The sequence below is a fragment of the Phaenicophaeus curvirostris genome, chromosome 18, assembly GCF_032191515.1.
Source record: "Phaenicophaeus curvirostris isolate KB17595 chromosome 18, BPBGC_Pcur_1.0, whole genome shotgun sequence".
In the NCBI taxonomy this organism is placed as follows: domain Eukaryota; kingdom Metazoa; phylum Chordata; class Aves; order Cuculiformes; family Cuculidae; genus Phaenicophaeus; species Phaenicophaeus curvirostris.
This window is the reverse complement of record NC_091409.1, coordinates 14,583,249-14,611,059: the sequence shown is the minus strand read 5'-3', so window position 1 is coordinate 14,611,059 and position 27,811 is coordinate 14,583,249. Positions and strand designations below refer to the sequence as shown.

The window sequence follows — 27,811 nt, the reverse complement described above, 5'->3', positions numbered from 1 at the left end:
CTGGAAGCAGCAGGGATGAGTGTGCAGGTCACTGACTAAAGCTCGTGTCCGTAGCGTTTCTTAATGCTGGGCTGGAAGAAATGCTGTAAATTTGCCTGTTGGTGTCTGTCCAGTTGCTGTTCCCAGAGCAGCAGCTGTCCCACAAATGCCAGCCCAGAAAACCCTGTCAAGAGTGGTTTTAATTTTGTGGGAGAGGGCTTTACTGCTGCATTAACGTTTTGCCGTAGGTCTCAGGAGTGTTTTCTGCTGCCTGTTATGTTGTGTGTCTGTCTCTGAAAAAGGATTTGTTGAAACAGAGCGTTTTGGAAGGCAGGAATGCTGGTGTTCAACAGCGAGAGCTGTCTCTGTGCTCTCCTTTCTGCTTTGCGGCTAACATAAACCTAGGAAACGAAGGGTAGGAGACGAGGAGAGCGTTCTCAGGCTTGAGGGAGCATTGGCGGTCGTGAGCTGAGGGTACCCAGCTGAGAGAGCACAGTGGTGGGAGACTGAGGAGAGCTATTCCCACTGCGGGATTCTCCTCCCTTCCTCTTCTGTCCTGCACTTGGGGCACAACAACCCTATGCAGTGCTACAGACTGGGAGAAGTCTGTCTAGAAAGCTGCCTGGAGGAGAGGGACCTGGGTGTGTTGGTTGACAGCCGACTGAATATGAGCCAGCAGTGTGCCCAGGTGGCCAAGAAGGCCAATGGCATCTTGGCTTGTATCAGAAACGGCGTGACCAGCAGGTCCAGGGAGGTTATCCTCCCTCTGTACTCGGCACTGGTGAGACCGCTCCTCGAATACTGTGTTCAGTTCTGGGCCCCTCACCACAAGAAGGATGTTGAGGCTCTGGAGAGAGTCCAGAGAAGAGCAACAAAGCTGGTGAAAGGGCTGGAGAACAGGCCTTATGAGGAGCGGCTGAGAGAGCTGGGGTTGTTTAGCCTGGAGAAGAGGAGGCTGAGGGGTGACCTCATTGCTCTCTACAACTACTTGAAAGGACGTTGTAGAGAGGAGGGTGCTGGCCTCTTCTCCCAAGTGACAGGGGACAGGACAAGAGGGAATGGCTTCAAGCTCCGCCAGGGGAGGTTTAGGCTAGACGTTAGGAAAAAATTCTTTACAGAAAGGGTCATTGGGCACTGGAACAGGCTGCCCAGGGAGGTGGTTGATTCACCTTCCCTGGAGGTGTTTAAGGCACGGGTGGACGAGGTGCTGAGGGATATGGTTTAGTGTTTGGTAGGAACGGTTGGACTCGATGATCCGGTGGGTCTCTTCCAACCTGGTTATTCTGTGATTCTGTGATTCTGTGATTCTGTGATTCTTCGTAGCCTCGACGCTGTTAGGCCTTGAAGGAGCCACGAGCTCCTGGGATACCATCGAATGGAGGGGAAAGCGATGGATGCTAAGAGTAGTGAAGGGAATATAAGAATTTGACTATACATTTCCTTTCTTCTTAAGGGATCCCGTCCAGGGAAATGGGAAGCCATAGAAGACAGCAGCCTGGAGAAAGCACTGCTTCGTTTGGAAGAGGAACGGCGAAGGTACAAGGAAGAAGCATCCCCTCATGCCTGGTATCCCAGATCCTCATGGAAGCAAGGGAAAACCTGTCAGTGTTATCTCGTGTCCCTGGGGCAAGCAGTTGGGCAAGTTACTTCGAAAGGGAAAAGGCCCACCATCTGGTCTGCGGTGCAGGAAGAGCGTTGTGTGCTGAATGGCTCTGTTTGGGTGGTTTATTCCGGGTGACCTCCACAGGTCCGTTTCCAGCCCAAATTATTCTGTGGTTCGGTAGGTGAGCGCCTGAGGGCAATGCTAGAGAAAGGGGGTGCATTCAGTGCCCAGGCAGCACCGAGGGGGAGGTCACACCTTACCCGTGGGCATCATCGAAGCTGCAGAGGAAGGGGAAACTGAAATTGTAGGTGGAAATTGAAGACTTAGTGCAAGGAGAGGCCTTCACAGAGAGATCTTAGTTAATCCTAGAAAGCACTTCTACTGCCTGTCAGTTTGACAACAAAGTCAGTGTTGAGGGAGCTGGAAAATCACAAGGATGCTGCTTGTTGGCAGCAGTTGTTCAGGGTCCTCACTGCTGTTTCTCCCTTTCCAAGGTTTGAGGATCTGGCAGAAGTGAACGCTGTCCTGCAGGAGCACCTCAATAAAGCGAATGAGGTTAATTCTGCCCTTAAAGAAGATCTTGGAAAACTGATGGCGGATTGGATGAGGGCCCGAGAGGAGCTGGAATGGAAGGAAAGTGAGTGGCGCAGTGAACGGGAGGTAAGGATCGGCTCTGGGAGTGGCAGACGCGATGCCACTGTAGAATGAGACTGCGTTTTATTTCCAGCAGAGAGAACTTGCTGTATGAAGGCTGTGGCTGCACTGAGGATGTGTGGGTGTTGACAAGCAGAAGAGAGGGGTGTGGGATGGAGGAGCGGTGATGGAAGATGCCTGGACTGCTGTGACACCCTGCTTGGTCCTACAGGCCAATGCTCGCTGTGTCTGGGCACTGTAGGGTGGTCACACAGACTGGTCGTCTTTCTAATAGGCAGGCCTGCCTTACCAATAAGCAAATCTGACACTGATCTTGGAGGGTCTTGGTTTTGTCTTCCTCCGCCAAGCCTGTTAACACCTCTGCAAGGCAGTGATGAATCGCGATTGGTTTCCTTTGCTGAAATCTGCCCTTGCAGGAGAAGTGTGGGTGTTCCCTTCTCTGAGGTCAGGTGGTGGGTCTGCTGGAGGTGCTTCTGTGGCATCTCTTCAGCGGTCGATGCCCCAGCTGCAGTCGCTGTTAAAGGAGATCTGGTTATGACAGTTGTCCTCTTTTTGGGGGAGAGTTGCCGGGAAGCTGCGGAGCAGAAAAGGCCCTGGGGGTGCTGAGTGGCAGTGGCTGAACATGAGACAGCAGTGGCTCATGTGACCAAGAAGGCCAACAGCTCCTGGCTTGGATCAGCCATGGGGTGGCCAGAAGGAGCACGGAAGAGATCGTCCCCCTGTGCTTGGTGCTGGTGAGGACGCACCTCAAATCCTGAGCTCAGTTTTGAGCCCCTCACTGCAGGGAAGACCTTGAGGGGCTGGAGCACGTCTGGAGAAGGGAACACAGTTGGGAAGGGTCTGGAGAACAGGGATTATGGGAATGGCTGAGGGCCCTGGGGCTGTTTAGCCTGGGGAAGAGGAGGCTGAGGGGAGACCTCATTGCTCTCTGCAGCTCCTGGAAAGGAGGTTGTGGGGAGGTGGGTGCTGGGCTCTGATTCCAAGGAACAAGGGTGGGAGGAAATGGTCTCAAGTTGCGTCAGGGGAGGTTTTGATTGAATATTAGGAAAAATTTCCTTCTGGAAAAGATTGTCAAGCACTGGAACCGGCTGCCCAGGGCAGTGGTGGAGTCTCCGTCCCTAGGGGGGTTAAAAAGCCATGTGGCTGTAGCTGGGACATGGTTTAGCAGGCACAGTGGGGTTGACGGTTGGACTGGATGAGCTGAGACGTCTTTTCCAACCTTAATGATTCTGTGATACTGTGTTTATACGCACCCTATCTGAAAGACTCACACTGTGATGGCGAAGGCTGAACTGCATTTCTTTTTGTCTTTGCCTGTTCAGTTTTATAACAGCCAGTTCAGGGGTGAACAGAACCGTCTGCTCAGCCTGTGGCGCCAAGTGCTGACCTTCCGCCGCCGCTTCCTGGAGATGAAGACAGCCACTGACCGGTACGTAGGCGTTGAGGCTGGACCTCTCGCGGACTGAAACGTAGCTCCCCTTCACACCTGCCTTTTGAGCTTGATGTTCCTTTAGTTGTGGCTGAAGGTCCGATTTCTCCTTTGGTAGCCTGGAGTGATGCTGTTGAGCGCGCTTTAGGCTCTTTTCAGAATTTTTTTGTTTGCTGCTGGTTTTGGCTAAAGGCGAGGGGCTGGGGCAGGGAGAGGCCCTGAACCGGTGACTGACTGTGGTGATGCTTGGGCTCCCTCACGCAGGCCCAGGCCTGTGTGGAGACACTGGAAGAGACCCACAAAGCTATGCGTGCAGCAGGCAGAGAACTCACTTTAACAGAATGATTAAAGTCTCCCTTAAATCTCACTGGGTTCCTTTTTCCATGGCTCCTGATGGAAAGATCATTCATGAGTATATATATTATTTTTTTCTTCTCATTTCCAGGTTATTCTGTTCAGTTCATATCTGCTTATCCCTGTACCAACACTGTTGAGAGAAAGAACAGCTTCTCTACTCTGTTACTGCATTTCTCCAGTTTATTTCTTCAGTTTATATTATTCCAGTTTGTTATTTCTCAGTTTTATACCTCTTTTTATGATTATTTCCTTGTTCTTGGGCTCTGAGGTTGCCTTCTGCACAGACAAAAATAGTCTCGCTGTGATAGTGCATTGTTCTGATGTCAGCGTGCAATTCAGATGCTGGGTTGCTGTCAGCCATTTATCTTATTGGATTATGAGCCTTCTTTAACATGAGAATATACCTGATCTACTGTTTAATTCTTGTGTCACGTGTGCTTTTCTGTTACAACATTCTAGGCTTATTGTTACACCACCTTGCTGAAGTGTTTCTTATGTAGCTGTTGGTGGGAGCCTCTTGGTGGGCCAAGTGTTGATAATTATCGGTTGCTTAAGGCTGGCCCCTGGGTGTAAGAGCTGGGGACCTTGGTGAAATTCCTTACATCTATTAGTGATAATTAGAGTTTGTTAATATGATAGAACAGGAGCAAGAGTAATTGGAGGTCCTTGAAGTCTTTTGGTTGTGCCATACATTTCTTATCTCTGAGGATAAACCAGCAATTCCAGCAGCCCTTTCCTGCCAGCTTTACTGTTGCACCATTGTGTGCTCCAGAAGTGAGGCAGCTGATAAAGACAAAGGTGTGAACATCAACTCTTTCTTTCCTCTCCTCCAGAGATTTATCAGAGCTGAAGGCAGAGCAAATGAGACTTTTTGGATCTCTACTTGTGCACTGCTCCCGCCTGAACCATGCTGTGCAGCTCTGGGAGCCCCTCACTCGGGGGAGACGCCTCCTGAAGGATGAGGCCCAGCAGCAGGTGGGACAGGAAAGAAGCCAGAAGGCTCAGGAGCTGATGTGCTTAGAAGTGAAGGAAGACCCGGAGAAGAAGGAGCTTCAAGACAGGTAAAAGTATTTTAAAATTTGCTGTTAAAAACATTATCTTTTGTGGCTGCTTCTGAGATTCCCAGATGTTCACATTTGACACCCACTCTTCACAGCCTTCTGTCTGTCCCTGATCAGACTGTTGCCTTCAACAGGAAAAACTGACTGGCAGAAGCTGTGTTGAGCAAGACAAGGCTGGAGAAGAGATCAAGCATTACATTTGTCTTTGCCATTAACTGATTCTTGGTGAAAAACTGAGACCAATCCAGAGAGCTCTGTCTCTTGTTCAGCCCTTTTGCCACCCGGGGCTGTGCTGAAGGAGCTGGGAGGAATTTACCCAAGGGCCTTATAAGCAGTGTAGCACCTCTGTGCTGACAGTATCCAGAATCCCAAAATGGTGGGGTTGGAAGGGCCCTCTGGAGCTCACCCAGTCCACCTCCACTGCTAAAGCAGGTTGCACAGGAGCACGACCAGGTGGGTTTGGATCTCTCCAGAGAAGGAGACTCCACACCCTCCCTGGGCAGCTGGTTCCAGTGCTCCAGCACCCTCACAGGAAAGTTTTTCCTCGTGTTCAGGTTTCCTTGCAAGACTCTTCTCCTTGTGAGACTTGAGTGCAGATGGCCTTTGGGACAAGAAGTCCCATTTTGCAACATCAAGCATATTAACCTGTAGAGATGAACGCTGCTTTTACTGTGTTTTCTGGGTTGAACTTTCTCTGCTGGGCGTTTGGGAGCTGCTTAGCTCTTTAACAGGTGATGGTGTGCAGTGCTTTTGGAATGGCGTGTGGACCTTCTCTTCTCAGGGTGATGGAGCTCTCAGCCTTGCTTGTACAGTCTCAGAAGCAGAATGAGGAGAAGGAGAAGACCATGAAAATACTTAACGACACTCTGGAGATTCTAGTATGTGTTCCCTTAACCTGGGAGAGAGCCCAGTGTTTGCTTTCCTTAGCACAGCCTTAGCACAGAGCTGTGGCTTCCTCAAGGGAAGGCCTGGTAAAGATGTTAACTGTATGGGAACGTTTCCAGTGTATTCCTTCTGTGTTTGGCACACGTAGAGTCAGTCCAGGTGCCAGCAGAGCTGTGAACAACTTGGAGGGGTTGCACCAGTGCTGCTCTGCCTGTGGCTTTCATCTCTTGGGATCAAAGTTCCTTGGAATTGACAGCTTCATAGCAGCCTATAAAAACTGGCTGTTGGTCTTTCTCTTCTGAGTTTTAGCAGAGAAGGAATGGAATAGATATGGGAAGGAATATACTGGACTCACTAGGGCTGAGACTTCATGGCGTGATGGTGCCACTGAGGATGGGAGTGTTATGGAGGGGAGCAGCTCTTCCCTGCCCACCCTTTCCTTATTCTGTTCTCAGGAAGCAAGTCAGTTAGAGAGAGAATATGAAGCTTCCTTGACCAAAAGTGCCAAAGAAGAGAATCTTTTCCTCCAAAAGTTGATAAAAGATATAACTGAGGTGAGTACAAAGCTGGGACTGCACCTCTGTAAATTTGGTTTGAAAGTACTTGAGGAAGGCAGCAGACTAGCCCAGGGAACAGATATCTATGTTGGGTACTGTCTGTGTTACCTGCTACTGGATATTTAATTTTTGTACTGCTTTTCTGACATAAACCCTGTTCTAACTCCTGAGCCAGCTGTCCTGTGACCCTTCAGCTGAATCGCTAGAAGTTTCAGTACCTTTGTCTTCACTGTTCCACTGAGGTCTCTCTTGGACTGTGCATTCTGAGTTGGCTACTTGCCATTTATATTCCGCTGTTTCTTGGAGGAGTCTCCTACCCTCCTCGAGCAATGACTCTGCTGTTCTTCAGATTTTTATAAAGGTCACTGGCTCGATGCCCTTGCTAACTGCTCCTTCGCTCTGCCCTCACTGACCGCTACTATCTGCCCACAATTACAACTGGGCTAACTGTTCAGGGGTAACTTAGTCCTCATCTCCACTCTGTGGAGCGGGGTTTAATTATCAGATCTTTTACGCAGCCTCTGACAAAGTCAGTTCTTTCCCCTTATGCAATTACTTCTGTCCTTGTGTGCTACTGCTCAGAGTAATTATAAGCACTCGCTTTTTCATTGCTGTTTTCCAGTATTCATCAGCTTCCTTCTTCCCTGGTCGGTGTTCATGGTTCCTTTCACTGCTGTTCCCAGTGTTTTTCTGATGTTTGTGTATGTGGCTCTAAGAAGCCGAAGGAGACCAAAATAATTTCTGAGCACTTAAAGAAACTGAGCATTCAAGGAGCTTCCAGCCACTTCATACTTGTTTTTTCTTCTTTAAAGTAGTTGTATTTAGAAATCTCCAGAACACTTGTGGCCACAGGGGGAAACTTCTGTGATGACTGAAGAAATGAGAGAATTGATTTTTTAATGACTCTATGGTGAAGTCAGGGGGAAAGGAGAAATAGATAAAGAAAAGCAAGTATGAACAGGAAATAACAGCTTGATGTGGGCTTTCAGGCGGTGTTAGATGGCAGCGACAGCGCGGTCAGCATTATCTGCACTGACAGTTCCCAGTATGCAGAGTCTAGCAGCATCCTCTCTTGTCGAGGTTCCATTGATGCAGAACATGCCTTTGTGTTGGTGCAGGAAGCACTGGCGAGGAGGCGAGGAGCAACACAGGTGAGAATTTCTGCTTCTCTTCACCACTGACTACAGGCTCAGCTGCTAATGCCTCATTTAGCCTGAAACTCTTCCATTTACTTAGCCAGTTGAGCCAATTGCTTTCTAGTTTTCCCACTCCTGGTACCGTATTTTCTTGCCAGTCTCATCAGCCCTGTGCTCTGCTGCTTTTCTTTCCTTGATCTCCACCACCTCGTCACAGCTGTTGCTTTCAGCGAGCTGTCTCTGCTTGCTGCTTCTCCCAGCTATCTGGAGCCACCTTCTTTCCCTGCCTATTCCTTGCAGGCCCTTAAAGAAGAGCTTTCTGCCAGGCAGGACTCTATCAATTTCCTGCAGCGCCAGCACAGACAGCAGGAAGAGAAGTGCAGGAAGCTGCAGCAAAGGGTTGAGCAACTGGAGGAGGAATGCAAGACATCCTGCAGCCACCAGCAGCACCTCCAGTCTCTGGTAGAAGCTCTCAGAAGGTATTTCCTCTTTTTCTTATGTTCTAGGGGCAATCTGCTTCCAGTTTTGGTAGTTCAGAGGTGTTACAGGCAAGGGACTTGCCTGCCCTACTGTGTGTGTGTGCTTCTGGCACTTTAGCATCCTCCTGTCACTGCTTTTTCATGCTCTACTCTGAATCCTAAGGCTGTATTGGAGATTTAGAGCAGTAGTGTAAAGATGCTTCTCTTTCGAGATGCTGCTTCTCTGAATTCTGTTCTTTGTGTGCCCTTTGCTAGCTGCTGCCTCTCACTGAATGAGGGCAAATGCCTGCCTTCCTTTCTCTTTCGCTGTTCAGTTACCTTGTGGGGAGCACAGTAAAGAAATCTCCTCACAACTGCATCCTGGCGTGATGCAAATGGGATCCGTGACTCTTCAGGCCTCTTCATTCTTCTAACTGAGCCTTGTCTCTGCAGCGACTGTGCAAACCTTGAGAAAACCCAAGATGAGCTGCAGCAACAGCTTGAAGTAAAGGAGCAAGAAGCCTCGAGTCTGCGCCAAAGTAACACTGAGCTGCAACTGAGGGAAGATTCAGCCCAGGGGAAAAGGTTAGAGCAGCAAGAAGCAATGGAGAGAGTACGTTGCGACCAGGAGCTCCTGTGAGTGTTAAATGTTTCTCTAGGCAGAGGTGGATATTGATGGACTTCAAGAGGCCCACTGTAAAAGAATTAGTTTTGCATGCTCATAATTTCTAGCATAGAAAGGTGAAAGGAGCTTGTGAGCAAATCTGGCTGCCTGCTGACATACAGCATAGCTGCGTCCTCCACATACTTTCTTTGTGGGCCTTTAAAAATCGTTCCAGACATGACCAGGGTAGCTGATGACAGGCATAAGCTGAAACAAAAGAGGCTCAGACTGGATTTAAGGAGAACCAAATGTTGAACCGTGAAGGCACTCACACAGCAGAACAGGCTGCTCAGAGAGGTTTGTGCAGATTCTATCCCCGATGGTTTGGAAGACACAAATGGATAGAGCCCTCACCAACCAGGACTGTTCCCATAGCTTCCCCAGCTGCTTTGAGCTGAAGATTGGGCTGGAGGCCTCCTGGGGCCTCTGCCGGCCTGAATTATCCTCTGATCCTGTGATTATTGTAGTGGAATTCATACACATCTCCTCCTCACACAGATCACAGGCTCTTTCATTGTTTCATTGCTAAAGGCAACAGTAATTGTGGGAATATAAGTCTGGGCTTAAAAAGTCTTCCTGACCCAAGGAAGAACTTTGGAAAGTCTTGTGTCCAGTGTTTGGGAAAGGAGAGAGAACTACCAGGCCAGAAGCTGTTCTTCTGAGAATTCCTGCACTTTCTGGGAACGTTCTGTGATTTTTGGAAGTTTGCTTTACTTCTCAATGACGAGCGCTTCACTTCTATCAATGACAAAAGGTGGTGGAGCTCTGGCAGGGAATTCAAGCGTTCTTTAGGTGTCAACAGAAAGCTGTTGGAAATCATTCCAGCTGCGTTTTTGGGGACATACTCTGTGTGCTTCGCTTTGGAAAGGAGAATCTTTTACAAAAAGACTTGTTTGTCTTTCCCCTTCTTGTAGCCTGAAGGACTTAGGTGCACTTGAAGGAAAACATTCTTTACTGCAGAGTGAGTTGGTAGCTGCAAGGGAAGCGCTGGAGGAATCGCACCTTCAGAGGGATCTGCTGCAGCAAGAGAAACATGAGCTGACCGTGGCCCTGGAGAAGGTATGGTCACCACATTCCTAGGCAGCACTTGCGGGAGAGGGAGTTGTGACAACAAGGCCACCCTGGATGCTGTTTCTGGCAGCAGGAGACAGGGAGAATGTTCTCCTTCTGGGCAAATGATGATCGGAGCACATGGGCTCTTTGGTGCCTACAAGCTTCTGGGGAGCACTGCCCCAGGGGGATGTCAGAGGCACATGGGGGATGTGGAGTCAGTGCTTGAAGTCAGGGATTTTCCTGCCTTGGTTCTTCTGTCTCTGCAGGCAGAGCAGTCAGTGGCAGAGCTGACAGGAGCTCAGAACAAGCTGAATGCTGAAATAGGTGATCTACAAGCTGTGACAGCCAACATGAGCAGCATCAATGAAGCTCTTGCACTGGATAAAGTGCAGCTGAACAAGCTTCTGCTGCAGGTGAGCTGACTTGCCAAAGGTTTTGCTAGGCATTCATTTCCAGCCGCTGCTTCTTTTCCGAGCTCTTGACTTCTGACAGCGTGACCGACTGAATATGGAAATGTTCCTTTCTCTGTCCAAGCCAAACTTCTGCCTTCATAGTAAATCTGACTGTATTTTATCTCTTCTATGGTTGTAGCTGGAGCAAGAGAATGAAGTTCTGTTAGGGAAAGTGGATGAGATGGAGAGAGCAAAGATCTCTGACCAGGAGAAGCTGCAGTTGTGTGAAAGAACAAATGAAGATCTCTGCGCAGAGAAAGCCCACCTGGAGCAGCTGCTGAAGAAAGCAGAAGAGCAAGAGGAGGAACTGCGGGTAGAGCTGATGGGACTGGCAGAGAAGAAGGAAGAAACCCAAGCGAAACTCCATCAAGTGAGACCCAAACCCTTGTGCTTCTGGGTGTGCATTTGGCTGCAGGCTCAGTGGAGCTGGGCTGTTGGGTTCTGCATGATTTTTCGTCAAGGAGGCAGCTGGTAGTGCTGGAGGGCAGAAGGCTTTGTTTGCTGCTTGTGGGAAAGGTGTTAATGGCTTGCAGAGCTGTTCTGCAATTCTCTGATTTGTCCTCTGCTTCTACGGATGCTTTGAATACACCTGTCTGTGTTGGCCTCTGTTTTAGCTCTTGACAAGCAGCAGGGAGGTGATAGTATTTTTCATGAGTCTGAGCAGGGCTCCTGCTCTCCCATGGGGCAAAAGAAACAAACTCGGTAGCTCTGAAGTGAAGAACAGGGCTGCATCTTTCTGTTTGTGCTTTTTGTTGTGAGGTCTGAAATCCCATTCTGATGGGAAATCCCATTCTGATGGGATTTCAGTTGGCGCAGGGGCACGTGTGGAAAATGTGTTGGTTTTGCCTGACAGCCCTTGCGTGGGGTGCGTGCGTTTGTGCTGAGGGAGCCGTCTGCTGGCAGCCAGGAGGCCTTCCCCACGCATTCGGGTCAGCAGTGCTGGTGCCTTTTGGCAGCCCAGGGGGTTGGTGCATGCCCAGCAGATGCTCTTCCCGTTCCAAGCCCGGCCCAGGAGCTCTTTCTCCTCCGTCGGGGTCAGCAGCGGCCCTGGCACAGAACTCCAGGGACAGGACGCTCACTGCCCGCTGTCCCGCTCTCAGGTGTCCCGGCAGCAGGAGGCATCGAGCCGTGTGCTGGAGGAGCTGCGCCAGGAGTCCTCTCGCCAGGTGTGCACCCTGGCCATGGTGTCCAAGGAGAAGGAGTTGCTGCTGCAGGAGAAAGCTGCCCTCGAGGTGCGACTGGCAGCCGTGGAGCGGGACAGACAAGGCCTTTCCAAGCAGCTGGCAGAGGCCAGGTAAGGGCAGGGAGGAGCCCCGAGACAGGACATGATTGAATGTCTGTGATGCTACAGGTGGTGAGTGTCAGCTGAGGAGTTACTGCATCCTGCCTGCTTTGCAGGTGTTTTCACCTTCAGTGGACAGAAAATGGAAGAATCTGGAACAAACCCCCAAAGAGTATCCCCTGATTTGACTGTTATTATTGTGAGAGCTAAAGCTGACAAAGCTTTCCTGAGCCTTGGGCTCGTGGTTTTCCCCCCTTGTCCATTGCTGTGGGAAGCCCAAAGTGTTCAAATTCGGCTGGGCATTCTGTTCTGCTGGGACATAAGGAAAGCCTGGATGTTCCCTCGAAGGGGCCTGCATTGCTCTTTTAAACAGTAGAAATATGTTTCCTGTACACAGGTTTTCGTACAACCTGTTTTCCATACTCACATGCCGGGATCTCGATCGACTTCTTCTCTGTGAGTGTCAGAAGCAAGTAACTCATTTCTCTCCATGTTCACAACCTGTAGGTCAGGGAAGGAGAGCCTGGAATCCAGCCTGTTTGAGGCTCAGCAGCACTTATCTCGGCTGGAGATTGACAGGAGTCAGCTTGAAATCCAACTTCATGCAGTCACGCAGGCCAAAGAGGTGGTGCAGGGTGAGAGCTTCATGTGCTTTGTTCCTGGTGGTCCGCATGTGTAAAGAAGATTGTGTGGATATAACTGTCTGTCTGCAGTACTTCTGAGGAGTGGTGGAGCTGGAGGGATCCCTCCTACACTGCCTTAGGTCAGTAAATCAGAACTATTGTCTGTGTGGACTCTTATCTTGCCATTTGTGGTGTTTGCAGGGGAAGTGAAGTGCCTTCATTCAGAACTGGAAGCAGAGAGAGCTTTGCTGAGGCAGGAAAGGGAAAACATGGCGCAGCAGCTCTTACTGACAGAACAGCAGTATGACAACAGCCTCAGACTTCAGCAAACCGAGCATGAAGCGGAACTAAACAAGCTTCTGCAAGACCTGGTAGGAATGAGTTCGCTTCCGAATTCTTCAAGCAAGGTTGTGGGCTGGCTTTATAGTAGCTTGAGTGTGTGAGATGGCAGCAATTGTCTGTCATGGGTGGCACGTAGCTAGGCCAGGCAGCAGAGCCAGGAGCTCGTACTTGCAGACAGGTGAAGGTCCACAAGACATCCAAAGCAGTGGGACCAACTGGCTGGGGGAGGGGATTCAGCACCCTGCTTTGCTCTGTTGAGACCTCACCTTGAGTCCCACATCCAGTTCTGGAGTCCTCAGCACAGGAAGGACGTGGAGCTGTTGTGGAGCCCAGAGGAGGCCACGGAGATGATCCGAGGGCTGGAGCATCTGCTGTATGAGGACAGGCTGAGAGAGCTGGGGTGTTTAGCCTGGAGAAGAGAAGGCTCTGCGGAAACTTTAGACCAGGGGCTACAGGAGATCAGGGATAGGATGAGGGGGAACGGTTTTCAACTGAAAGAAAGGAGATTGAGATGAGATCTTAGGAAGAAATGTTTTCCTTTGAGGGTGGTGAGGCCGTGGCCCTGGTTGCCCAGAGAAGTTATAGGTGCTCCATCCCTGGCCAGGAGGTGTTCCAGGCCAGGTTGGATGGGGCTTGGAGCAAACAGATCCAGTGGGAATTGTCCCTGTCCGTGGCAGCAGGGTTGGAACTGGATGGGCTTTGAGGTCCTTTCCACCTCAAATCATTCTAGGATCCTGTGATTCTGTTCTACGGCAGCCCTGAAAGCAAAGAACCGGCTAAGCTCCAGAGATTAGCGACAGTAAGGACTGTTTACAACGGAGGCAGAGCAGAGTAGAGTAGAAAAGCAGAAAGTAGTGGCTGAATGCATATGATCTTGAGACGGAAGTAGGAAAAGGCTGTACCTGGTGGTAGGTCCCCATAACTTGCTCTCTTTGTTTACAGGACATCACAGAGAAGCTGCAGGCAGAGCTGCGGGAAAGTCAGAGTGAGATCAAGGCAGTGGAGAACAGACACAAGGAAGAAGTCAAAACCATCAAAGAGGAAATGAATGTCCTTCATCAGCAGAAGGATGCTCTACAAAACCAGGTGATTTGAGCAGCAGTAGATCCTCCAGGCATCAACCAGGTGGTCTCTCCCCTTCCTGCCTTTCTGTTGTGGAACAGGCTGATGGGATCATCCCCCTGACTGCCAGCAAAGCGGGGTCTCTATCTGGGCTGGGCTGGAGGAGACTTAGTGGTCAGCTGAACCTCAGCTGCTGCCCTGGACAGATGGGCCAGTCCTTCTGCCTGTTGGCCAGCAATCATCAGAATGGATTCCTGCTGGCCTCTTCGTGCTAGCCTGGTTTTTCTGGTGTCTTTTGGATAAATGTGGTGACGTGCTTAGGTTCTTTCCCTTTCATCCCAGGGTACGATGTGGCTGACAGGTACAAGCTGTAGTGTTTGACTGCTTTGTTATATTTGCCTTGAGGTGGAAGAGTTGACCTGTCAGCTAGCAGCCTTCGAAGAGTCCCAGCAAGTGGTTTGCCACAAAGCTCAGCAAGATCTGTGTGAGGCACAGGAGCTGTCAAGGCAGAAGACGCTGGAGGTTGTGCATCTCCAGAAGATCCTGGAGGAGAAGAGGAGTCAGTGGGAGGAGGCAGAAAATCGGAACAAGTTGCTGCAAGCGTGTCTACAGTCCTTGGAGGAGGAAAGGAGTCGATGGGAAGAGGTGAAGTGTCACAACATAGAGTTTCAGGCTTCGTTGAAGGTCCTTGAGAGTGAAAATGCCAGGTAAATGGAAGCCTGTGAGACTCTCCCTTCTGTTTAATGGATTTCTTCTTTCAGGTCTTTGCATATACAAGTGGCTCTGGCAGCATTGCCTAAAAAGCAGAGTTCTGACCTATCCATGCAGACGTTTCATTCTCTTGATGTTGTGTTTCATTTTCTTTTCTTTCAATTACAGTTTTTCTGAACACAGTGGCTTTTGGAGTAGTCCTTTCCTTAAAAGGAGGTGTTCTTTCGTTAGATCAGCAGTATTAATATTGTTAAATGAAACTTTCAGCCTTTTCAAACCTGAAATGCGCCAAAGAAGGCAGGATGAGTGGCAGGATAATGAGCCAGATAGATCCATCAGCTCCACCTTGGGCCCAGTGAACTTTACACGTCTGGGATCTGTATCGGTTTTCCATCCTGATACCTTTCTTGGCAGAAGCCATCTCAAACCCATGATTTCAAACTAAGCCAGATTCTCCTCTGAGTCCCCTGAGAAATGAGTGCTCTCTTGTTTCCTCTGTGAGGAATCCTACAGCTTCTGTAAGGATCTGAGTATTTCCTCCAAGCCTCCGTTGCCAGTTCTAGTATTGGCCTTCATTTCTTGAGCTGAGAGTTCTATGGGTGCTGGCAATCCTTAGGAACTCCCCAAAGATCACCTCCCTGTCAGTTGCTGCTATTCCTACCAGAACAAGTGAGGGGAAGAAGATATCTCTTAATTATCTACAGACTTCTCCCCTACAGTCTCATCAGCCCAAACCAAAGTCTTCCTCTTCCTCAATGTCTTCCTTTCCAGACCTTGTGATGCTTCTATTCCCACCCCATCTCACAATGCCATGGTATTTGGCCAGGAACTCGCCTTTCTCCTGTGGAAGGGGCACAAGTTCAGGTGTGGCCGCCAGCCTGGCGCAAGGCTGAACAAGCAGCCTCCTGGTTCAGACAAACCTCAGCAGACAAAGTGATTTTCTCTTGGTTGTGGGAGTCCTAAGGGTTTATTGAGTGTTGTACCATGTAGTGATGAGTTGCCTGCTCTCTCTTTCAGACTGTCTCACTCTCTGGAGGAGAAGGAACTAAACCTCAGAACCCTGGAAGAAAACAACCTTGCCCAGCAGAAGGAGGTGTTTCAGCTCCTTTCTGAGATTGAACAGGCCCAGCAGCAACATTCAGACGACAGAAGAGAAATTGAAGAGCTCAAGGAGCAGGTGACCTGTGCACTAGCATCGTCTCCTCCAGGGATGTGGAATAACCCCGTTAACTCGTAGGCCCAGCTTGTTTCCCCTCCCAACACCATACGCTCTTTCCTTTTCTGCTGAGACTTTGCACATTGAGATCAAGGCTGGATCTGCCTCTGTTTCCCCCATTCTTTCATAGTTCATGGCATTAAAGTTCATGGCATTAAATCTCTGATGAGAAACAGAAGGCTCCTTTGGAGCATCTCAGTGTCTTTACAAATTGTCCCCAGAAGGTGTTCCTCCCTCTGTCAGACACTGAGGGATCTGGTGACACAGAAGGGGTTGTTGCAGTTGCTGGAAGATGCTTCCGTCTCAGCAAGATGCATCTCTGCATTTCAGAGGTGCAGCACGAAGGATGCTGATTGTCTTCCTGTGTTCTCCAAAGTGTCCCCTGGGAGCTTGGCAACCTCGCCTTCCACACTGGGGTGCTTGATCTACCCCTCACCTTGCCAGCCCCCTACTCTCACCCACACCCCCAGAGCTTCATTCCTGAGCCTGGAAAGCAGGAAAGCCCTACAGCTGGACCATTCCTTTGAGGATGGGGAACCTTCTTTTGCCCCCTCAGCCTCTGGGTAGCTCTTTACAGCCTTTTTTCCTCCATTTGAATACTTAGCTTTGCACCTTCTGTTTCCGGTGTGGTTTTTGCTTGAGGTCATTCCTCCTTCTCCTCTTGCTGTGCTTCCTGCTCCTCTGCCTCGGTTGCAGTACTGTTGCTGAGGCTCCGTGCATCTGTGTTACAGACACAGGCGCTGCAGGAAGAAGTGCTGAAGAAGGAGGCTGGCCTAGCAACTCGAGAGAAGCAGCTGCTCCAGGATCTGGAGGAGTCCCGAGCAGGTGAACTGTTCTTGAGAGACACTGTGCGCACGCTGGAGGATCAGGTGTCTGAACTGCATTTGCAGCTTTGCAGCACAGAGAGCAGAGCAAAAGCCTTGGCTGCAGAGTGTGAGCAGGCGAAGAGCGCCCACTGCGAAGCCCAATCTCAGCTGGACCAACTGCGCTTGGTTCTCCACCGCGTGATCTGTGACAGCGGAGATTTAGTTCCTTGGAGTTCAGGCAAGTGTGGGAGCAGGGTTAACAAGTCTATAGAGCACATAACGGAGAGCAGAGGGAGGGAGGGGTGGTACTTTGTAATCCTGGTGTGACAGACTCATTGGTTCAGGGTGACTCAAGCATTGACAAGTCTTGAAATCCTGACATCCCTACAGGGAGCTGAGTCCGTGGTGTATGTGGAGAAATGACCAGCATCAAAATGAAATAGGGCCCAAGTCATATGTCAAGTCATAGGGCATGTGCATTCTTCCTTGGGGCAGAGCTGACATTAGTGGTCATCAAAAGAACGTTAGCCTGTGACACACGTCTTGCTGTGATGTGACCTCTAGGACTGTGTCAAAGGCACTGCCACCTTCCCCTGTGTATAAAGAGGCATTGTTTGTTGTAGACCCTTCAATTGAAGCTTGAAACAGAATGGCTTCTCTCTTCAGAGCAGGGTCATGTCTGGGACCAAACTGTTTCTCAGGCCGGGGACCCCCTTGCAGAGCTCACAGTGGACAGAGTGGCAGCGGCCCTACAAGACCTGCGTCAGCACGGGCAGCAGGCTCAGCAAGATCTGGTAACGTGGCTGCGGTGCCTCTAGAAACCCTGTCCCTGCGCTGGGCAGAACGGACAGGCAGAGGCACCAGAGGCAGAACGGCTGTGAAATCTTGTGGGCCTGGTTGGCTTGTGCCATGGGGAGAAAGGAGAGTCGGGATCTCGTGCCCAGTTCCAGCCAACTGCCCCTTCCTGCCTTGGCTGTTTCTGCCTTGGTGTTTGTGTGCAGTGGGAGGTGTCCCTGCCTGTAACAGGACCGTGGGACTGGATGGTCTTTAAAGTCCCTTCCAGCCCACCCCATTCCGTGATTCTATGATTCCGCCTCCCTGTCTCCGGCCAGCAGTGGCTCTGACACGTCTCTTCTTACCTCTTCCAGAACGGTGCAAGGAGAAAGATACAGGACTTGGAGCTGGAGCTGAGTGAGATGCAAGCTGAAAGAGACCATCTAAGTGCCCAGAATCAGGAGCTGCAGGAGCAGCTGGCCCAAAGCCAGGAAGGTATAGCTTCTGCTTTCCACCCCACTGACCCTATCCTGTCTCTCCAGTGGGGAGCTCTGACACCACACAGAGGAAAGGTGCGGTGCCTGCAGATGGGAAGAGGAGAGAAACAAGCATGAGAGCTACCACTGAACACTGCTTATAGCGAGAAATCCAGCGGCTGGCAGTGCATCTTGCTGCGCTGCTGGTGACAGAGGTGTAGAGGTGGTGCCTTTCGGGTTCCATCACTGCTATGTAGGCACAGCTTCATGCCTCACAGTGCCTTTCTTTGTGTGCTCGTTAAAAGCACCAGCTTGCAAAAAGCCTGATCTTTACTGACTTCCCTTTCTTCTTGCATGGTAGATTCACAGAGCATCCGTTCAATGTTAAGTTGCTGTATTATTGCATCCTTTCTCCTGCTGCTTTTCCTAGTTCTCTGGTTCCTAGTTCTTCTGCATCCTTCTTACCTGTTCCCTGGCTAGTGTTGATTTGGTGATTGAGCTCGCAACCATAGTAAACACCATTTCTTACTTCCTTGGCCACTTACTTCCAGCTTCACGCTGGAATGTGTTCACATTGGGTTTATCTCTAAACTCTTCTTCGCATGTTACTGGTCACCTCTTCCCCCAGTCTCCAGGCCCTCGCAGAGCCTCCAGGGCTGTTGGCCTCTCAAGATCGGAGCTGGAGAGGCATCCTTGTTCTTTCCCCTGTCATTGTTGTCCCACTTTCCAGATCAGAATGGCTTGTTCACCTCCTTGTCCTGTTTCCCTTGCCTCAGACTGCAGGAGCAGGGAATTGTGGACATTGCTTGTTGCCTCCTCCACAGCTGTTTCCTCATGTTCCCTCTCTGAGATGGGACGGCTTATCATTTGTCAGACTTTTTACAGGAGGCTTTTCCAGGCCTTGGATCATCTCTGTTTATGGAACAGCCATAGTTTTTACTGGAGCTGTTACATACGAGAACAGTTTCTGCTCCTTAAATTCTGCTGTTGGAATGATCCCGCCTGTCCTGCTGGTCAGTTTTTTCCCCCTTTAATCTCTGTTTGTTAGTTCAGTCTATCAGTTTAGCTTTTAGTTCCTGACTCTCTGCAGTCCTTCTTGCTTCAACTCTTGGTACTGATGTGAGCTCAGTTGTTCTTGCCTTGCTCTTGTCCTGGTGTCCCTGAACATTTCCTTTCTTTTTCCTGCTGGTGCACAAAGTGTTCCCCTGGCGTTCCTCTGGACAAATACCAAAGTGCTTCTTCAAGCACAACACTGACATCTGTTCTTTTCTCTTAACATCTCTTGGATCCTCTTGGTCACGCAGGAAGTGTCACAGTCAGTTTTTGTTTTGGCTGCTCCTTCCTTTTCCTGGAGGACTCTGGATCTGACTCTCGCCTACCGGCTCTGTCCTTGTTCCATCAATGTTGGTTCTGCTGCTTCTAGCACTGTGGGGGATGCACTGCCCTGCCCTCAGCCCTGGCCTTTCAACAAGCAGAAAAGCAAGCACCTTCTCCTGTTCTTCTCAACCTCACCACTTCCTTTCTTCTTCTTTTGTCTGCCTGGGTGTTTCCTTTATTTCTGTCTGCTGTGAAAGTCCTGTTGGCTTTGGGCCTGGAAGACACAGGCAGGCAGATAAGAAAATGATGTTTTCTCTGCAGGATGCAAATCAGTTTGGTTTTGCTTTGCTTTTCACCTTCTCCTTCACCTTTCTTGCTGCAGAGACACAGGTGCTGGAACGCAAGAAGAACTCTCTCCAAGTTGCCCTGCAGGAAGAGGCTGCTGCTCTAAAGGCGGAGGCTTGGACTCTACAGCAAGAGGTGGCATCTTTGGAAAGGGAGCTCGAGAACACTGAGAAGCAGAGAAAGGATGTCCTGGTGAGGCTGGCAGATGCTATGAAGGCGATTTCTTATGTATATTTTGGTCTTGTGTTCATAATTTTGAGAAGTAACTTTTCCCAGGGGAGAGCTGGTTCTGTGTGGGGTTGCAGAGGTTCAGCCAGATCTGAGAGGACACGGGGTACACAAATGCTGACCAAGTATCTCTTGTTTTCCCCTTCCTTCCACTCCTGATTCCTTGTTGCCCAGACCTTTGCTGTCCTGCCAGGCCATGAGGCTGAGTTAGCAGGGCCCTCACCTTGAGTGAGAGAGGAGAGTCCAGAAAGGAGAGATGGCTAAGGTGACCAATGTCACCGACTGTGTGGAAAGACCACAGACAACCACAAGAGCAGGAGAGTATTATTGATGCCAGTGCTTGGGGTTCGGTTTAACGTTTACAATTGTGTTCTGAACGCAGGTAGGCAAAGATGCTGTAGCCACATAAAACCCAGTTATGACTCAAGGTATTTATTTTCCTCAATTCTGAGCGTATCTGCCCTTGAAGCTTAAGGCAAAGAAATTTTCAAACTTGTCTCTATTGATGTGTGGTTTGGGCAATTTTTTGTGTCCAGATCCATATTAGATTTCTAAAGATCTGGATCTGGAAAAAGGGCTGAGAAGACAAAGTCTGCTGATAAGAGAAACTGCTTCACGTTGCCCGTCTGAGAGCAGACAGTGAGGAACAAGTAGAGAAATTGGAGACATGAAAGTGGTGATCCAGCTAAATCTGCATGGGAAACCTGTTCCTGATTTCAAACACAGAGTGACAGGCAGTCATCTGAGGGTTACGCCCTCAAGAGGGGCAGTGGGGCTCTAGAGGATGGTGTCAGGAAAATCCTACACGGTAGAGGTCAACTCTCCTTGCTTCCCAATAGAGAGAACATCATCGTGCCCCCGGCTAAACCCTGCTTAGCCTGGACTTTAAGTCTGGGCTGCTGCACTGGCAGCTCCTTCCCAGAAGAACCCGCTAGAGCCAGAAGAGGTTCAGAGAAGGGCAAAAAGAAAGGTGTGTCAGGCTGGGTGAGCTGGGAAAGATGCAGCCTAAAGGGTGGCGCAGGAAGGGTCTCCAGCATCCTGAGAGGCAGGGAGAGACGGGGAGCGATCGTTCCGTCTCTTCTGCAAGAGATGAACAAGAGCAGCTGATGAAGCCGGAGCCTCGCTGGTTGCAGATGCCCGGAGTGGTAAAGGTGCAGCGGCGCAGCCCCGTGGAGCGTGGAGCTCCTTGCCAAGGGTGCTGTGAGCACAGCTGGTGAGACGGGGGAGACTGAGAAAGATCTCCCAAGCGCTGGCCTTGAGGAGGTATCGGGTAGGTCTGCCCCACTCGTAGGCGTCCTGCCCTGGGAATGCCCTTACAGGCACCGTGACGCACAGGGCACCGGCCGGGGCGTTGCAGCCAGTGCAGCTGAGCTGACGGGATTGGTGATTCCCCACTTCTTTATTTACGATGCCTGCAGAAAGCAGTTCTGGACAGGGCTGATAAATACAGTGCAGCTCTCGCATCTCTTTGAGTGACAGTAGAAAATACACATCCAGCAGGGAAACCAACTGAATAGTTTGTGTTTTCTGCTAAAAGCTCAGGCTTCAGCCCTTTGTGCTGCTGGAGCAGGAGTTCAAACCTAGTATGAAACCCAAACATAGATGGAATGATTGGATCTCTTCCTCCCTGTTTTGCAGCACGAACGGGACAGCCTGCAGGCACTGAAAGAAAAGCTGCTCTGCGAGATAAACCTTCTTCAGGAATCGGCTGCAGCCTCTGAAACCCGAGCAAATGCAGCGACAGATACGAATCACTCCCTTGAACAAGAACTCCAGACCACACTGTCAATCTTAAAAATGAAACGTGAGGAAGTAGAAATGCAGCAGGAGAAACTCCAGATTCTACAGAAAGAGGCAGCAGAAGCAAAAGCTTTGCAGGAGACTCTCACTCATGTGACTGCTGTCCTGGCAGAGAGAGAGGGAGAAGTGAAGTTATACCAGGAACAGATGAGAATACTGGAAAAGCAGGAAGAAATGCACAAAACTACTCTTGATCAGGCTCTTAAGGATATAACAGAGAAAAAACAGAAGACAGAATCCCAGCAAGAACAGATACGGGAGCTGGAGAAGCAGCAAGAAAAACAAAGGATTGCTGTGAGTAAGATGAGCAAAGAGCTGGAGGAGAGAGACCAGGAGATCAGATCCCAACAAGAACAAATACGGGAGCTGGAGAAGCAGCAAGAAATGCAGAGGACCGTTGTGAGCAATATGAGCAGAAATCTGGAGGAGAGAGACCAGGAGATCAGGTCCCAGCAAAAACAGATACGGGAGCTGGAGATGCAGCGAGAAACACAGAGGTCTGCTGTGGTCAAGATGAGCAAAGAGCTGGAGGATAGGAACCAGGAGACAGAATCCCAGCAAGAACATATACAGGAGCTGGAGAAGCAGCAAGAAAAACAAAAGATTGCTGTGAGCAAGATGATCAAAGAGCTGGAAGAGAGGGACCAGGAGATCAGATCCCAACAAGAACAGATACGGGAGCTGGAGAAGCAGCAAGAAACTCAGAGGACTCTTGTGAACAAGATGAGCAAAGAGCTGGAAGAGAGGAACCAGGAGATTAAATTCCAGGAGGAGAAAATAATGATTTTAGAACAACACAGTACATCACAAGTAAGAAATCTGCTCATGGATCTTGACTGTATGAAAGGAGACTTGAAGGACAAAAACATGGAGCTTATGTCTCTGACTCAGCAGATCCAAGAACTGGAAAAGGAGAGAGAAGAGGTTCAATTTCTGCATGTGAGCCTTGAACACCTGAGGGTAGCTCTTAAGGACAGAGAGAGCGAGTGTGATTCTCAAAGGGATCAGTTAAGACTCTTCCAGCAGTACAAGGAGCGGCAAGAGGGCTGCCTGCAAGAGCTTCATGGTCAAGTAATAAAAATGACCCTTTCTTTATCTAAAAAAGATGAAGAGCTTGAGTTGCAACAAAAGCAAATCCAGGAAGCCAGAGAAGCCATGGAAACACAGCTAAGGAGTGTCTGTGACCAGCTGGAGCAGAGCTTAGAAACCCTAAAAGAAAAGGACAAGCTCCTCGACATCCAAGAGCAACAAAGAAGGAGCCATGAGGAAAAAACAGAAGAACAGATGAATGCCTTGCGGAGAGACTTAGAATGCATTGAGGTGATACTGAAAGAAAAGGATTTTGTCATTGAATCTCAGAAAGAAGCGATTGAGATCTTCCAGAAACAGGAACAAGAATCTGAACAGCAGAAAGAAATCCTGCAGCATCTTCAAGTGGCGCTAAAGGAACGAGAGCAAGAAATTGTATCCCTCGAAAAGCAACTTGAGGCATGCAAGGAAAAGGAAGAACAGCATGAAGCTGAGCAGACAAATGTTCAAGCAACCAAGCTGAGCCTGGAAGAAAGGGAAACCAAGATCGGGGTTCTGGAGGAGGCTCTGTCTAAGCTTCAACAGCAAAAGGAGGAGGCGGTGTTGCAGACCAAAGCCCTGCTGCAAAAACTGGAAGATGCTGAGTCTTCTCTGGAAGCTAGAGATCAAGAGACGGCATGTTTGCAAAGGCGTGTTCAGGACCTTCAAGAGCAGAAGGAATTACAAGGCAGGCAGGCCAAGAGTCTACAGCAGGATCTAGAAAAAATGAGGCAAAGGGTGAAGACAACCCATTTGGAGTTCCTCAGGCAGTCAGGGCAACTGAACGGGTTCCAGCGTCGTGAAGAGAGCGTGAGGGCAGCACTAACATCATGCCAGAAGCAAGTGCATCTGCTTGAAGAAGCAGTGAGGAAGAAAGATGAAGTCAATGAAACTCTTACGCAAAAACTCCAGTGCCAAGAAGAAGAACTGAAGAACTTGCAGAACCTCCAGCTTAGGCAAACCCAGAAGAATGATGAGGCTGAACACCAGAGAAAGCAAAAGAAGCTCCTGGAAGAAGCCTTGTCTGAGAAGGGAGAAGAGACCAAGACTCAAAGTGAGCAAAATGAGTTAGAAGAGGAAGTAAGAGCTCTTCGGGAAAACCTCCAGTGTGTTCAGCAGAGTCTGACAAAGAAGGATGAAGAGATCAAGTACCAGAGAGACAGACTTGGGTTCTTAGAGAAGACACTGACAGGGAGAGAAGAAGAGCTAGGGCAGCAGAGTGAACTCCTGAAACAACTAACATCAGCTTTGGAATGGAAAGATGGAGTGGAGACCCTAAAGACACAACTCCAGAGACTCCAGAAATGGGAGGAAGAGGAAGCAGCAGAAAAGAGGAAAGTTCTTCAGGAGGGAGGTGGCCTCTTGAAGAGGCAGGAGGAGCCCACCCAGCAGCTGGAAGAGGAGCAGAAAGCAAAGCGGGGAGAGTTGGAGGATGTAACTGCTAGTTTTAAGCAGAATGAAAGGAGAGAAAAATGGAAAGAGAAAGCACAAAACCTGACTCTTGCCCTCACCAAGAGTGAAATGGCCAATGGAACTCTGAGGGAGGAAATAGCCATCCTGCGGAGCAGAGTTTCAGAGACAGACAAGGACCGCTTTCACTTTCAGGTAGGCACTGGGACTGATCCTCAGTCAACTAAAATCACAGAATCCTAGAATGGTTCGGGTTGGAAGGGACCTCAGAGCCCATCCAGTTCCACCCCTGCCATGGGCAGGGACACCTCCCACTGGATCAGGGGCTCCAAGCCCCATCCAGCCTGGCCTGGAACACCTCCAGGGATGGGGCAGCCAGCACTGCTCTGGGCAACCTGGGCCAGGGCCTCCCCACTCTCACAGGAAAACATTTCTTTCTGAGATTTCATCTCAGTCTCTGTCAGCTGAAAACTGTTCCCCGTTGTCCTGTCCCTGCACTCCCTGATCCAGAGCCCCTCCCCAGCTTTCCTGGAACCCCTTTCAGGACTGGAAGCTGCTCTAAGGTCCCCCCATGAGCCTTCTCCAGGCTGAACAACCCCAACTCTCTCGGCCTGTCCTCGTACGGGAGGTTCTCCAGCCCTCAGATCATCTCTGTGGCCTCCTCTGGACTTGCTCCAACAGCTCCATGTCCTCCCTGTGAGGACTCCTGTAAAGAAATGGGAATATATTCTCCCATAAATACATGACCTGCTTGGCTAAAGAAGCCATTGACTGCAGCCAGAGGCTTGCCTGTCCATGTAGCTCCAGCCAGAGACATTCACCTGCTGGAATGTTTTCTATCGAGCCCAGAAATACTTTAAAGAATACAGTTACTGTTCATTGAATCAAGTCCAAAAGCTGGGGATGGATGATGGGGTCTCTCCTAGAGAAGAACATTGTCAGAAGAGACTGTGTTGTTTTAGCCTGTGGAAGGCCAAGAAGAAGGGAAAAGGGGATTTAGCGCTGTCCGTTCCTGAGTCCGTTCACTCTGCCTGATGCATTGATTCTGGCCCTGCTAACCTTGCTGTAACCTGTCTCCTCTCTGCATCCCCTCAGGCTCTTGCAGAACGTGAGCAGCTCTCCTGGCTCTCGGAGAAGAGAATCCTGTCGCAGCAGCTGGAGTGTCTGCAACGAGCAGTCACAAGGCTGGAAGATGAGAAGACGGAGCTGAAGCAGCACAATGCTGAGCTGTGCAGGACTCTTGAGCAGGTAAAACAGGCTGTCGCTGCCTCTGCCAAGCTTCGCGGTGCTCTGGACCACAGCACATCTCCACAGCCAGCACTGGGGAATCCTCTGCTTGTTGCCGTCCCTTTCGCTCCTTGTTTGTTGGCAGCTTTCTGTGACCCTTTCTTCTCTTCATCGTGCAGGTGGAACGTGAACGGAGGAGACTGAAGAGATATTTCAGGGATCAATCGCTGCCAGGTGCCTCCAGATTTTCTGTTTCCGACTCTGACCGGCACAACATGCCCCCGTCCAGACAGGTGAGAACACAACCTTAGGTGGTGGGAGGAGGCTCTGGCCGTACAGAGGAGCGATGGTGAATCCCTGTGGCAGCAGCCCCCGGCACAGGCCTCCTAGGAGGGAAAGACCTTGAGCTCGTCCAGAAAAGGGGAATGAAGCTGGAGAAGGAGCTGGAGAACAATCCTTGTCAGAGGTGGCTGAAGGTTGTGGGGTTGTTCAACCTGGAGAAAAGGAGGCTGAGGGGAGACATCATCACTGCCTACAACTGCCTGAAAGGAGGTTTTAGAGAGGTGGGTGTTGGTCTCTTTCCCAGGTGACAGGCAATAGGATGAGAGGGGATGGCCTCAGGCTGCTCCAGGGCAGGTTCAGATTGGACAGGGGGAAAAATTTCTTCACAGAAAGGATTCTTGGGGCCTGGCAGAGGCTGCCCAGGAAGATGGTGGAGTCCCCGTCCCTGGAAGTATTTAAAAGACGGGTGAATGAGGTGCTCAGGGATCTGGTTTAGTAGTGGATGGGTACGGTTGGACTCAATGATCACTAAGGTGTTTTTCAACCAAGCGATTCTATAATAGAAGCTGGATATAGATCATGGCTGTAGCTGAACTGTGAGACTAAAACCAAATCCTTGTATTTTCTTCACAGGCAGAGTCTCACACATGCTGCAGCCGTTTAGCTGAGTTACAGAACCAGGTGAGGAGCAGGAAAGCTCTCATTGAAAGCTGCTGTGGCTGAGGTGCAGGAGGGTTTTTCAGGCTTCCAAGCCCAGATTCCCAAAGGTGCCCTGGTTATTTTGGAGAGGAGCTCAGATCCATCCCTCTCTTCCCCAGCCTGTGCGTCTGGCTTGCTGTGAGGTCCCTTTGCTGTCTGCCTTTGCGTGTGCCTCTCCTCTGCTCCGGAGCAGCCAGAGGGCAATGTGCCAGGGAGGCTGTGGCTGCCCTGAACAAACCTCCCAGGGGGAAGAGCAGCTGGGTCTCTCCCGGGTCCCAAAAGCCCAGCAGGTGCAACCCTGTGTGGCCAGGAAACCACAGGGTCTGAGGATTCCCAAGGCCTAAGGAGGCCTTTAAGGTTCTGCTCCCTCGTGAAATGCTCTCAAGTTAGGAAAAAGGAGAGCTTCCTCTGTTCTCACGGGCTCACTGTCAAGTTTTTAAGGAGATCCTCACTGAACGGTTCTGATGAACCACGTGTAGCCAGCAGCCCATCCTGCTGCGAAGAGAGCTGGTGGAACCAAGGAGGCAGTAGCCCACACCTCTCTCTTGGAAAAGGGTTGAGTTTCTAAATCCTGCGGGAGCCTCTGTCTCTAACCCCAGGGAATGTCGTGGGGTTGGACGTCTGAATGGTCTGACAGAAAGGAGCCGGAGTTGTTGATCACCTGAGCTCAGTTCAGGGTGACTCTGGGGTCCTGTTCCTTCCCGTTCCCCAGGGACAAGGTGTTTGTCAGGGCTGGAGTTAGAGGGTGCATCTTCCCTGCCCGCCGGTGCCGTGGAGCTCCGGCTGGGCCTGGCAGCGCGGGGCTGGCTGAGCTCGGCCTTTTGCCTCTTGCAGGTGTCCCTTCTGCAGACGCAGCTGGCGCAGGAGCAGAAGCACAAGCAGGACTTCATTGAGCGCTGTACAAAGACCAGCCAGGAGCTGTCGGAGCTCCACCAGGAGCTGTCCTACTCCTTAGCGGCTGTGGTCAGGGACCCCGAGGCGGCTGTTCTGGAGGCGGAGACGCAGAGGCTGGACCGGTCTCTGACATCTCTGGATCAGTCTCCTGCGCAACAGCCGTTGCATTCAACACCCAGATCTGCCGGCAGCGCTGCCCTGAGGTAAGAGGAGCAGCGTGCGGCAAACGGGCTTGGAAGGTGCTGGGAGCCGTGCTGGGGGCTTGGCACAAGGTACGAGTCCAGAAGCAGCGGCGGGACAGGAGTGGTGCCGGCCTGTGTGAGTGGGGCCAGTCGTGGGCCTGACTTCTGCTCTGAGCTGCAATGGAACCAGTTTTTTAACTTCTTGGCTCAGTCTCCTCTAATCAACTCCGTTTCCTGAATGCTAACTACTTGTTACTGTCTCTACTGTCTCTAGACGTGGTAACGCTTACAGGTTACGATTATCCCCAAGCACCGTGCTGTTGCTGGGAAGAAATATTTCTATGTTTATCCCTGGGGACACTGAGGTTCCTCTCAAGTTGGCGCAATGAGGCAAAGGGGTAGAAAAGAGTCACAGCCACAGGGAGGAGCGGCCGGGACAGGGGACCCAAACCTGGCCAGTGGAGAATTCCATCCCATAAACCTCACACTTGGGATAGAACTGGGGGATCAGGAGCGTCAGGCCTCTTCTTCAATGCCGGGTGCCCAATCAGGATCTCATTGTCCTGCCTCCGATCCCAGATACCTGCGTTCCTGAATCAGCTCCCGCCTCCAGCAAGTCCAACCTGGGACCTTTCCCTGTGCCTGTGCTGCAGCAGCAGCAACGGCACCGTCAGTGAGGGGGGTGATATTTGTATATTTGTATATTTGTATATTTGTATATTTGTATATATATAATTATTTTCTTATTAATATTATTTTCCTTTTTAATGAAACAATAA

General features: G+C 50.4%; 1 protein-coding gene across 1 annotated transcript; it reads left to right on the top strand.

The window, feature by feature from the left end:
* On the top strand, positions 1–27,805 carry CEP250 (centrosomal protein 250). The gene is made up of 29 exons (XM_069871702.1): positions 1–27; positions 1,433–1,515; positions 2,077–2,242; positions 3,559–3,665; positions 4,856–5,083; positions 5,865–5,961; positions 6,424–6,522; positions 7,515–7,676; positions 7,962–8,140; positions 8,573–8,755; positions 9,698–9,842; positions 10,103–10,249; positions 10,428–10,658; positions 11,389–11,582; positions 12,078–12,205; positions 12,395–12,564; positions 13,478–13,621; positions 14,003–14,304; positions 15,326–15,485; positions 16,256–16,568; positions 16,997–17,124; positions 17,479–17,599; positions 19,280–19,434; positions 21,109–23,943; positions 24,844–24,996; positions 25,155–25,268; positions 25,891–25,938; positions 26,791–27,053; positions 27,612–27,805. Exons 1-29 carry the CDS (start codon positions 16–18, stop codon positions 27,625–27,627), a joined length of 7,083 nt encoding a protein of 2,360 aa, XP_069727803.1. The 5' UTR covers positions 1–15; the 3' UTR covers positions 27,628–27,805.
* Positions 27,806–27,811: the final 6 nt, after the last annotated feature.

Bases quoted from the DNA above. Each gene is read 5' to 3' on its own strand.
- CEP250 (XM_069871702.1), top strand. The intron at 6,523-7,514 runs GTGAGTACAAAG...GTGGGCTTTCAG, and splicing joins TGATAAAAGATATAACTGAG to GCGGTGTTAGATGGCAGCGA. The intron at 10,250-10,427 runs GTGAGCTGACTT...CTATGGTTGTAG, and splicing joins TGAACAAGCTTCTGCTGCAG to CTGGAGCAAGAGAATGAAGT.